Source organism: Ascaphus truei, chromosome 1 (assembly GCF_040206685.1).
Source record: "Ascaphus truei isolate aAscTru1 chromosome 1, aAscTru1.hap1, whole genome shotgun sequence".
NCBI classification, from domain to species: domain Eukaryota; kingdom Metazoa; phylum Chordata; class Amphibia; order Anura; family Ascaphidae; genus Ascaphus; species Ascaphus truei.
In genome coordinates, this window is record NC_134483.1 from 513521649 (window position 1) to 513533847 (window position 12199).

At 43.6% G+C, this 12199-nt stretch overlaps 1 protein-coding gene across 2 annotated transcripts in view; it reads left to right on the forward strand.

Annotated features, from left to right (window-relative positions):
• The window catches only part of LOC142466207 (uncharacterized), a 42517-nt gene that overhangs the window by 17539 nt on the left and 12779 nt on the right, over positions 1-12199 (forward strand). For both annotated transcript variants that reach the window (XM_075571115.1, XM_075571105.1), the window contains exons 3-6: positions 6882-7017; positions 9584-9672; positions 10605-10668; positions 11561-11649. In XM_075571115.1, coding sequence (XP_075427230.1) covers positions 6882-7017; positions 9584-9672; positions 10605-10668; positions 11561-11649 — 378 coding nt within the window. The remainder of the gene's footprint in view (positions 1-6881; positions 7018-9583; positions 9673-10604; positions 10669-11560; positions 11650-12199) is intronic.

Below are 12199 nucleotides of genomic sequence, written 5' to 3' on the forward strand. Positions count from 1 at the left end.
CATAGCTGCGAGCAGAGGAGGCTCAATTAACCGCAACAGCGTATGGAACGCGGCGGTGAACTACCCCAGTAATTCTGCTGCGAACCGAAGGAGGTTCATATTGACCGCATGTGTATCTGAGATACTGCGGTAAAAGGGTACAGTGCAGGCGGCCGCTCGGGAGCGTGCGCGTCACGGCACGCCGGCAAATGCGTGCACAGACACGCGAGCCGTGCACGAGCACTTGATGACGTCAGAGAAGCGATGACCACACTGTGTGTATGTGTGAGTGAAGCTGCAGCATGGAACGCTCAGCAGGGAGAAGCCAAGTGCTGGATATGGATTCAAATGGAAACACCCAAACTTCAGTTCCCAAGACTAGGTGAGTCCTTAGTTTTAGTTCTACATGGGAAAGAGATGGTATATATATATATACATTAGGGTGTATGTTTAGTATTTATTTTGTTTTTATAAATTAGTTCGGTGGTTACCCTCCCAGAAGCAGGATCTTCAAAAGGGACGGGGGAATCCCTGCAACATAAATGAAGGATGCTAAGAAAACTAAATGGTGTTCAGCTTGTGAGAAACCAGCCCTAATAGGGAAGTAATTATGTGAAGATTGTCTTAGACACCTGCAGGTGATACCAATGAACAAACGAGCATTTCCTTTATTGACGAAGGAGGCTGTTAAACAGAGAGTTGATGCGGCAGTACAGCAAGCTGTTAACCCTGCGCAGGAAAGATCTATATCCCAGACCTGTCTGGATAAGGGGAAAGGTTTTTCGTCATATGGGTCTGAAAGTGATTGTTTCATGTGTCAGAGAGTGAAATGGATTCATCAGATCAAGATATTCAGGAAGGAATCTGAATTTGATGTAGAAGGGTGGATCCACTCATCAAAGCCATATACAGGTTTTGGAACTGAAAGACATTGAGGAGTTAAGCCCACAAAAAAGATAAAAGTTTTGGGCGAGAGAAAAAAGTGTCCTGGCTGCTTCAAGAGTTTCTGTACTGGCCTGCTTTGACAGGCTAAGCAGGCTGCTGCTGCTGCTGCTGCTGCTGCGACTGCTGCGACTGCTGCTACTGCTGCTACTACTGCTACTACTACTGCTACTACTGCTGCTGTTTTAAAAAGCTAGAGTCTTTACTATCCATCAAGTAGTTAAGGACCTCATTCAGGTGGAGTTGGCGCAACCAGACGCAAGAGTATTTACGCCTAAAAGGTTTGGGAAGATGTATCCATTCCCACAAGAGGAGGTAAAATTTTGGGATGTCAGCCCAAAGGTGAATACTGCTATTTCCAGAATAGTAGAGAAGACCACAATTCCAATAAGGAACTTGCGTCATTGGAGGACGCTATGGGTAGGAAGATGGATACGTATGGAAGAAAACATACGTTACAGCAGGAACATCCTCATACCTACCATAGTTGCCAACATGGAAGAAGCAATACACAAAGGTGTGGAAAGAAGTGCTATTCTTAAGCACTGTCCGAAGTAAGATGAGCAGCAAAATCTATGGTGCTGGCGGTATCAGCAAGAAGGGCTTTATGGCTCAGACAGTGGATGGCTGACACAGCATCAAAGAAGAACTTGTGTGGAGTACCATTTGAAGGTGAGTTCCTCTTCGGTAACAAACTGGATGCAATAATAACAAAAGCATCAGGAGGTAAGAGCACTTTTTACCTCAAGAAAAGCAGAAGATTCGGTTTCCAACAGGCTAATAGAAACCAATATAAGGAAGCATATAGACCTGGCAGGTCATCTCCAAGACAAACAACATGGAGGGACGGCCAGGACCAGCTTTTTTGTGACAGTTGCTAGTAGGAGGGCGACTGAAGCAGTTTTCTGCAACATGGGCCCAAACGATACAGGACAATTGGGTATTACAGACCATTCATCAGGGGTACAGTATAGAATTTAGAGAGATGCCAAGAAGAAATATGTTCTTAATAACATGGATACAGTCCAAGGAAAAAAGAAGGCAGAATAATTTGGCTTTAAAGAAATTATTACAAGCAGAAGTAATAAAGAAGGTACCTCAGGAAGAGGAAGTGACATTAATTCCAGAATTTTTCTAGTAAGGGAACCTACAAGGGAGTACAGAGCAATTCTAGACCTAAGAAGGGTGAACATGATTATTCAAGAGCTAGAACCAGGAGACTGGATGGTGGCAATAAGACTTAGAAGATGCTTATCTACAGGTGCCCATAGCAAAGGGACACCAAAGATGCCTAGGGTTTACAGTAAATCAAGATCATTATCAGTACACAGCACTGCCATTTGGTCTGACGACTTCCCCAAGGACGTTTATAAAGGTTCTAGCCCCTCTAGTGGCAGAAATGAGAGAAGAGGGGTAGAAATATACCCATAACTGGACGACATCCGGGTAAAATCAGGGAGTCTGGAGAAACTCCAACACGACCAGAAGATGGTATAACCTTCCTGGAACACCACGGTTGGTTAATAAACAGAAACAAGACCCATCTCATGCCACTCAGCTGTTCAGATTTCTGGGGGTAGAATTTGATACAGCAAAAGGAGAAGTGAGAATGCTACAGTGGCGTAATCGGTTAGCCACGGTACTTATATGTCAGTATATGCTAAGCTATGCCGAAGTTGTGAGTTCAGGCCTCACCTTAAGCAAACCCTTTACTACCAGACGCAAAGAGGCAAGACATAGCCATGCAACAAAGAAGCTCAGGAAAGCTACCAGGGCTTCAGCAGAAGAATGCATGAAGCTCATAGGGAAATTCGCTTCAACATTAAGCGTCAGAAAATGGGCAGCAATACATATGACACCAAGAATCTTGTTACACCCACACACAGAACAAGAATTAAAGTGGGTGAAGATACCCGAAACCTGGAAAAAAAGACAAACACTACACCCAGGGCACTGGGTAAGAATTGCAACAGATGCGAGCAACACAGGTCGGGGTGCCCAGATGGGAGAAACATTGGTGCAAGGAACCTGGACAAACCAGGAAAAGCATCTTCCATCAAATCTGCTGGAATTAAAAGCAGTACAAGGGCCTTAGAAGCTTTCCAAGGCCATATAAGAGGTGGCTCTATAAAAATAGAATCAAACAACAGGTCAGTTGTCAAGTATATAGCTGAAAAAAGAGGAACCAGGAGCAGAAAGCTGATGAACCTCACAGCAGAAATCCTCTTTTGGGCAGAGTGCCACTTGTAGGAAATTACAGCCATACATATCCCAGGACTAGAAAATGTCACAGCAGACTTTCTAAGTCGGAGCATCATACACCCAGGAGAAGGGGCATTATAGCCACAGGTGTTTCAAGAACTGGTAGAGCGATGGGGTCAGCCAGACATGGATCTCAGGGCGACACACCAAAAACTGCAAGGTAAGGAACTACTGTGCCAGACAGTTTCATCCAAGCGCACAGGGTACAGATGCTCTCAGTTTCAAATGGCACTTCAAGTTACACACTTGGTAAATATACCTGTTCCCTCCAATTCCCTTAATTCCGGAAACAATCAGGAAAATCAGGGAAGACCAAGCAGAGGTGATATTCATAGCACCCTACTGGCCAAAAAGGCTTTGGTTTATACACTTGGTAAATATGGCAGTAGATACACCATGGCACATACCAGATCGCAAAGGGTTGATGCGACAGGGGCCAATATGTCATCCGAATACCAAACAATGGGCTTTGACGGCATGGCAATTGAGCAGGAAACATTGAGACTGAAAGGTTGTTCAGACAAAACAATCCAAACCCTTTTACAAGCAAGGGAAAGTTCCACATCGAAAGTATACCATAGAATCTGGCTTTGCTTTCGCGATTGGTGTGAAAAGGAAAAACAGAAGTCCTTTCACCTAGAATTGTATCAATTGTGGAGTTCCTGCAAAAAGGATTTGAGAAACGTCTCAGTCTTAGCTCATTGAAAGTACAGGTGTCTGCACTATCAGCCTTGTTGGAAAGAAATCTGGCAATGGAAAGATTGATCATCAGATTCTTTCAGGCAGTTAAAAGGTTAAGGCCTCAAATCAAGAACAGGGTACTTACATGGGACTTGTCCCTAGTATTGGATGTACTAACAGCAGCTCCGTTTGAACCTATACAGGAGATAGGCTTGAAATGGTTATCATGGAAAATGGCGTTTTGATAGCAATCACCTCAGCAAAGAGAGTGGGAGAACTACAGGCTCTATCAGCCAAGGAACCATTCCTAGTCATACATCAAGACAAGGCAGTTATCAGACCAGTGCAGCAACTCCTGCCAAAAGTTGTATCACAGTTCCACATGAATCAAGAAATTGTGATTCCGACATTTTGTCCAGAACCAAAGAATAAGAAAGAAGAAGGACTACACAAGTTAGAGGTGGTAAGATGTCTAAAAGTGTACCTGGAAGGATGCGAGATATCAGAAAGTCAGACAGACTATTCATCAATTCCAGAGGGACCGAAGAAAGGTCAAGAAGCTTCAAAGACAACAATTTCCCAGTGGATTGTGTCTTGTATTAAAAGGCTTATAAACAAAGGACAAGATAAACCTTTGAACATTAAAGCTCATTCTACAAGGGCCATGTTTACTTCATGGGCATTTAAAAGCCAGGATACACCAGGACAGATTTGCATAGCGGCAGTCTGGTCCTCATTCAATACATTCTTGAAATACTACAGACTAGACGTACAATCATCAGCTGACGCAAGCTTTGGGCGTAGAGTGTTAGAAACTAGTGAAATAAAGTGTATTAATAAAGGTCAAACTGATAAGGCATTAAACTGGTGTTGTCTATTCTGATGTATCCCTCCCTAAAATTTGCACTGCTTGGGTATGTCCCAATGGTGCCCACTGCCAGGGTGATCAGGAAAGGAGAAAATTTAAACAACTTACCGTAATTTTCTTTTCCTGGAACCATGGCAGTGGGCACATAGGCATTAGACATACATAGGGAGGGTAACTATGTGCCCACTGCCATGGTTCCAGGAAAAGAAAATTACGGTTAGTTGTTTAAATTTTCTCCTTTCTTGACCTCATAGAATTCATTTCATAGCATTTTCAGTACCTTAATATTTTTTTTAATTCAGCCTTTTCTCATGACTACAGTAGCAACTTCTGTTTGTTTTTGTTTTGGTTTTTCTCTGCCAACTAAGCTTCATAGCTTCCTGTATCAACGATTTAGATGTGTCAAGGCATCAATACAAACTGTTCTAGTGGCGTGGAGATGAGCTGTATGACTGCCGAGCACCTGGGCTTACAATATATACAGGGATTCTCATATATGATGAGCCCACGCCTAAATCATAACATAAAGGTTCATACTGAATCGGACATTGAATAAGGAAGCTCTTTCCTCCTTGAAAGTTCTTGTTCTCCTCACATCTTGAGTAATATATGCTCGGTCTCTCAAGGTTACTTTCTGTGTGTGTGACCGTTTAGTGTTTCTTAAATTTGATATTTACAGCTTTTTTTTTTTTTTTTTTTTTCCATATCTGTAGAGAAGCCATGTATGCAGGCTGCATTTTTTTGGACAACTTCCCTTTCCACAATACCTGTACATGGATCTCTCGGACATTTTGAAGCAACCTAATTAGTTGATATTGCCTTAAAATTACATTTCATTATTTTGTGTTGAGTTTGGTTTCCTCGCCCCCCCCACCCCCATCCCCATATTTAGATAAAACAAGAATGTGGATGGCTGTCATTCGGACTGAGCCACCTTTGCTGAAGCGGGGATATCCTGAAAACCTGACCTGTTGGTGGCCCTTGGGGACTGGCAATCAGCACAGGGGTGGGCATGTCACATATGCCATACAAACCTACAGAGATGGCCATGTGGGTCGGGTTGCCAGGTGGCTTATCCAAAAATACTGGACACAATGGTGACAGCTGAGAATCGTTAGTGAGGAAGAATGTTATTTATAAATGACCTGACTGTTACGTTATTTTTTTCTAAATTTCACTCCAAGTATGCACCAATTTATATTCTATTTCGTAAAAAGTCTAGGGAGGGAGAACAAATGACGTAATGGTCAGATCATTTATAAATAACTGGCCTGCAGTCATACTGTACATGGCGAGCAATACTGATCTTAATGCTCCTCCTACAAATTCCAAGATTGTTGTGTCTTCTCCTTTCTCCCCTTTCTTCTCACCCCCACAGGACCGCCAGAGAAAACACACACACCAGAACAAATGCACAGGAGACACAGGACACAGCCTCCCCTCTCTCTGCTCCATGCTTTTCTCCCACCCTGATTGGCTGCATTACATAGCAGCAGTCAGTCAGGATGGAGGAAGCTGCCCAGCCCCCTAGCAGCAGCAGCCCAGCTCTCTCTTCTCGGGTGAATTCCGCGTTTGGTTACCAAGTCTGGAGGTGATACCGGACACATACATGTCCCCACTACACACATACATGTCCCCCTCGCTCACATACATGTTCGGTATTACCTCTCATATTTTTTTTTTTTTTTTTTTTTTTTTTACCGGGCTCTCCGGTTCAATACCGGACACCTGGCAACCCTACGTGTGGGTCACCAGTAGAAGACCGCAATCTAATCTCAGTACGCCACTGCATCTTTCTACTGCTCCCCAGAGCAAGACTGACTGTTGTGAGCATGTTGTGTCCATCTGCCCCCCCCCCCCTACCCCCAGACTGCATGGACTGCCTCTTTTATTTATGATCGGTGTGCAGGATACCCCTCTGTTTTGCTAACATAGTTCAGTGTTGGGGAAGTCGCTATATAAAAGATCCCTGCACATGTAGAGTGTATAATGTCACACAGGTGGCTGTAGGCTCGTTATGCCTGAATGTCTGTTTTTTTTCTTTCCCCCCCCCCCCCCCCTCCCGTACTAAGACTGGGTGCATGTGTGTGTTTGCACCTCTGTGCTGTAGCGACCGTGCCACACATTTTATTCCTTCATCTCTTCGCAGATACCGACGGCTGTGTTTGCTGTTCAAGAGGCTCATGCACAAATTTGTCACACTGCCTGTCATGCCTAGCGGGTTACTACCAGCCGCAGAGCGGGCAGCCGTCCTGCCTGCCTTGTCCACAAGGCTTGTATACCAAGTAAGAAACTCTTTCATAGTGCTGACTTTCAATGGTGCCGTCTTACAAGCGTGTATGTAATCTACATGTATGTGTATGTAATTTTTTTTTCTTCTTCCTTCTGCCTGATATTTCACTTGTCTTTGTATTCCGTGGAAATAAGTGGCCGATTCTTACTCCTTGTTTCCCAGGCAATTAATTACCGTAGCAGAAAGAAAAGAGTTAGAAGAGCAGTCAAAACGGGGTAGTGGTAAAACTAAACACCTTTAATATAAATCGTGTCCTTGGGATCACCTTCCAGGACAACAGGAAAATTTCAATATAAATATCAAAAACAATGTTTAAAATAAATGCTGTGCAAATGGAGCTGCTATGCAATTGCACTCCATGGGTCTCCAAGGGGTTAAAAGCGGGAGGTTCCCGGTGGAAAGTCAGAGTCCTGAAAGCCGTGCGCTGCCCGGGCAACTGTTGGTATAGAGGGGTACCCCAGGGCTGAGCCAATACTCAATGTGCTCACCCTGTATCCACTGTTGGTCCGTGGGGGTCCGATGGCTCTCTCTATTCCCGCAGCTTGCTCCGGTCACGCTGAACAGGTAGACGATAGCGCACAGCCCTCCGGGTCTGATGTCACTTCCAGCTGTGACGCACAGACCTTTCCCGGTTGTCTCTGGACTGTGTCCGTCAACTCCGATCCTCCTCCTCAATAGTAATAGCCGATGAACAGGCAAACAAGCCTGAAGCAGGTGCTGCTGTCTGGAGCCCAATTCGTGATGTTGCTTGCTCCGCGCCGCTGCACTGAATGGAAGCAAAACCCTATGCTCCTCCTCCTCGAAGCCATCTAATGGTGAAACGCGTAGGAGCATAGGGTTTTGCTTCCATTCAGTGCAGCGGCGCGGAGCAAGCAACATCACGAATTGGGCTCCAGACAGCAGCACCTGCTTCAGGCTTGTTTGCCTGTTCATCGGCTATTACTATTGAGGAGGAGGATCGGAGTTGACGGACACAGTCCAGAGACAACCGGGAAAGGTCTGTGCGTCACAGCTGGAAGTGACATCAGACCCGGAGGGCTGTGCGCTATCGTCTACCTGTTCAGCGTGACCGGAGCAAGCTGCGGGATTAGAGAGAGCCATCGGACCCCCACGGACCAACAGTGGATACAGGGTGAGCACATTGAGTATTGGCTCAGCCCTGGGGTACCCCTCTATACCAACAGTTGCCCGGGCAGCGCACGGCTTTCAGGACTCTGACTTTCCACCGGGAACCTCCTGCTTTTAACCCCTTGGAGACCCATGGAGTGCAATTGCATAGCAGCTCCATTTGCACAGCATTTATTTTAAACATTATTTTTGATATTTATATTGAAATTTTCCTGTTGTCCTGGAAGGTGATCCCAAGGACACGATTTATATTAAAGGTGTTTAGTTTGACCACTACCCCGTTTTGACTGCGCTTCTAACTCTTTTCTTTCTGCTGTTACGTTTTTATCAGGGACTGGGGTTCCCTGTTTCAAGAAGCTGCGATATTAATTGGGTTGTGGTTCTCTTACACATTTATTTAACTCATTCAGCAAGACCCTATACGCTCCGGACTGGTTCATGTCACATGTTTTTTGTATTTACCTTATATTATTTTCAGCCTCTATTTACAGTTGCATCTATATTTGGCGCACTTTATGTTTCTTTTTTCTTTGTTTGATTAATTACTGTAGCTGGGACAAATGACTAAACCCCCCTCTGAATGGTGACTGGCACAGGCTCTGCTCGCCCTTATTTTGTACCTCTGATTTCCCCCTAGAGCAAGTTGAAAGAGCAGCTTAATAATGGTGAGATCACTGCCTTAGATATGTGGATATGAACTGGTTTCACCCACATCAATCTGTTCTATATACAATGGGAAGTGTGAAACCAGGACTGGCCGTTACCACCATGGAACAGTCTGATGGCGAGTTGGAAAGTATGTTGAAAGTGACACTTGTACAGTGGTTAACATTTAGTCTATTTGAAGTTTGGTCCCTCCTAGGACCAGACTGCACTGCGAACTGTGGCGGCTTTAAATTGAGCTGTTTCTGAATCCGGCAAGTGTTGTGGGGTGTCTTTGTTTTTTTTTATTCTATTTTGAAACTTTGAAACCTTTCCGTAATAAGCAAAAGATATGAGGGTTTTTGCAATGCGCGCCTGGGATTCACTAAAGCTAATATGTGGTATTGCAACTTGATCCAGTGTCAGCTGCCATTGACTTGACTAACATGAACTCGTGGGGTGCGATACCCGACATCATAGCTTGATGACTCCTGGACTTTATATAATGACACTAGGGGATTGTATGACTTTCAGTCCTCCAAGGTCACGGGTAAAAAAAAATTTTTTTCTTAATCTCTATTTTTACCTGAGTAATTATGATCGTGGTAGTTAAACCAATGATTACATATAATTAGCTTTTCACAGACTACAAATGTTACATTGTAACTTTCAGGGTGGCTGAATCCTTTTATAAAGAAGCCAGTTGCATTGCGTTTTAATTGTTAAACAGCTTTGTAATCCAAATATGCGTAATTGAGAACTAAATCCTTCTGCCCCTTTTCTTCTAGCGAAACCCAAAGCACTGCCTGCCAGCCATGTCCCGCTGGCAGCTATTCTAATCACACGGCTTCTCCTGCGTGTTCCCAGTGTGAAGAAGGTATGTTTTGGTTTGTAGATACAGTATTTGGTTATTTGATTCTGGATCGGAAGGATTCACGTCTTCAGGAACGTTCAACTTTGTCAGTATCCGTTCTGCTTGCCTCACGTTATACGCACTGCACTTTGGTGCATTATTTTTTTTCCCCCCATAAGAAAATAATGTTGAGAGAGCGAGATACCTAAAGATACCCTGAACTAACTTGGCTGTTTTTTTTTTTTATGGATAAACAATTGCAAATCCCAACTTTAAGCAGAGCGTGTAAGGAACGGCATGTGACTGCTAATCTTACGCTTGTGCTTTTTATGGAACAAAGGCTGCACTCATTGTCTGTGGTTTGTAGAAGAAGCTCTGTGTGTTGCTTTGATTTTCATTTGCATTTTGTTTTACATGAAGTTTCATAAATGAACGTCTTCTCCCCTCCCAAACGCTCCCCAAATTCTGCAGCCTGTGCAGTTGTTTTAAAATGGTGAATCCAACTGGAAAGATGCAATTTACCAGTACTTTAATCTGTGAGTCAGAGATTGATTTTTATTTTGGGGTGTTTGATTTTTATGCTGGTCTTTGAAGTGGAAGTTCTCAATTCGGCCTATGAACTGTTTGTATTCTACTTCGTGCACAACACCTGCACTGTTGATGGTTGGGCTAAGCAGGGGAAGAATATGGGTGGGGCTGAGCATGCTGTATTTAGTATGGGAGGACATATATCCTCCCAAACCGTGACCACTCACCGAGAAGGAGCGTTTTCACTGGGGGGAACGTAATCCTGGAAAACGGATGTCCATGCCAAGAAAGGGAATAGACAATCGCCATCATTTAACCCTTTAAACATGGCCAGGTTGATGTTTTGTATAGGATATGTTGTAATGAATATTTCCTGCCGTATACCATTAATTACAAATCCAGTGTCATTCGTATCTGCTTCTTAACAGGTTTCTTCGCCGCTCGCCCGAGCTCCACTTCCTGCGAGCCGTGCCCGCCCGGGTCATTCTGCAAGTAAACTCCTTTTTTTTGTTCTGTTCAAGTAAAGGGGAGAAAGGTCATTAATCAGAAAATGCTATTTTTGTAAATTTGGAGGTGTGAGGTCCATGGCAAAATTAAAGCTGTGATGCGCTGAGCCCCGACGAGAGGTACCCGCTCAATCCTACTGAAACTGCTGTTCGATTTGAATGCCAGTTCATGTGGGATCGATCTCTGATCTTCTGAGAAACATAGATACTAAGCTCCTGTAAGGGGTACCGGAGCTCGATCTCACATCTATTGTTGTTGGAGCTAAATCCCACTCTACCTGCCATTAACTTTGATACCACTTGTTGGCGTTTAGTTAATCTTCCCCCTATTTCTTAGATCATCTGAGTGCTTGGGCTTAGATTCCTATACTTATTGCCAGGGACTTCTTAAAATAATGTGACGAGAAAAATAAATGGTATGCCATATATGTATTTTAATTATTATAATCCAAGTGATAATCTAGGCTTTTTAGAAGATGTAAGATTAATAACCCTGTTTGACTGTGTACAGTATATACAATGTGTCCTGGATGTGATAAGTTAGGGCTTTTTTTCCCCCTTTATTTTTAATTTGTAATTTTTTTTTTTATAAACTAAATACAGCACCAGATGTATCAAATAAATAAATAAAACTCTGAAAAAGTTGTGTTGAAAATGTTTACTTGCTGGCCCAGGATTGCACCTTCAAATGATTTGATCTGTGATGTTTGGGCTTTCTCCCAACACGTAGAACTGCTGCTTGCTGCCTGGCTTTGGTTTGGGTATGAGATGTATTCCATTGTAAGCTGTGATTAGCTACTTCTGTGTGAATGGTTAGCAGGTGGCTACGCTGACTGCAGTATAAACTGTAAGTAACTCATCTGTCTGTCTTTATATAGTGCTACCAGATGTACCGGTTGTATTGTCTGTCCTCCTGGAGAGGAAGCCCTGGATGCAGCTTCTGTAGAATGCGCTCCATGTCGCCCAGGTAATTGGCCAAAGATATACTGTAGCAGGCATAGCCATATATGTACAAAAATACACCGGTTTAAAATGGTCAGTATGTAACACTATTAAAGCCTGTGTGGGTCTAGGTATCTTTCTACATGGGAGTGTGTATGGATTCTTGTGTGAGCATCATTGTCCATCAGTGTGTTCATGTATGTAGAGAATGGGAGTAGAACTCCCAAGTGGTGGTGTTGTGTATATACATACACATATGTGTGTCCGAGACAGTATAATCCAATATTAGAGGAGACGTCTCACGATGACCACAAAAGATGCTGAATTCACTTTCAAAGATTATGTATATTCAATTAAAAACTTCCACTAGCCTAATCACTAAGGCTGCGCTTATAGTGACTGCGACTTTGCGGCAAAAACAAATGCATTGCCGCTGTCACGTGCGCTTATAGTAAGCTCTGTAATATAATAACATAGTGACACACATTGATAGCGGGGGAGAAAAATAGTGATTCTTTATATTAGAGATTTTTTACTCGCTCCATTGTTGCGCGGATCCTCTTGAACTGTGGGCG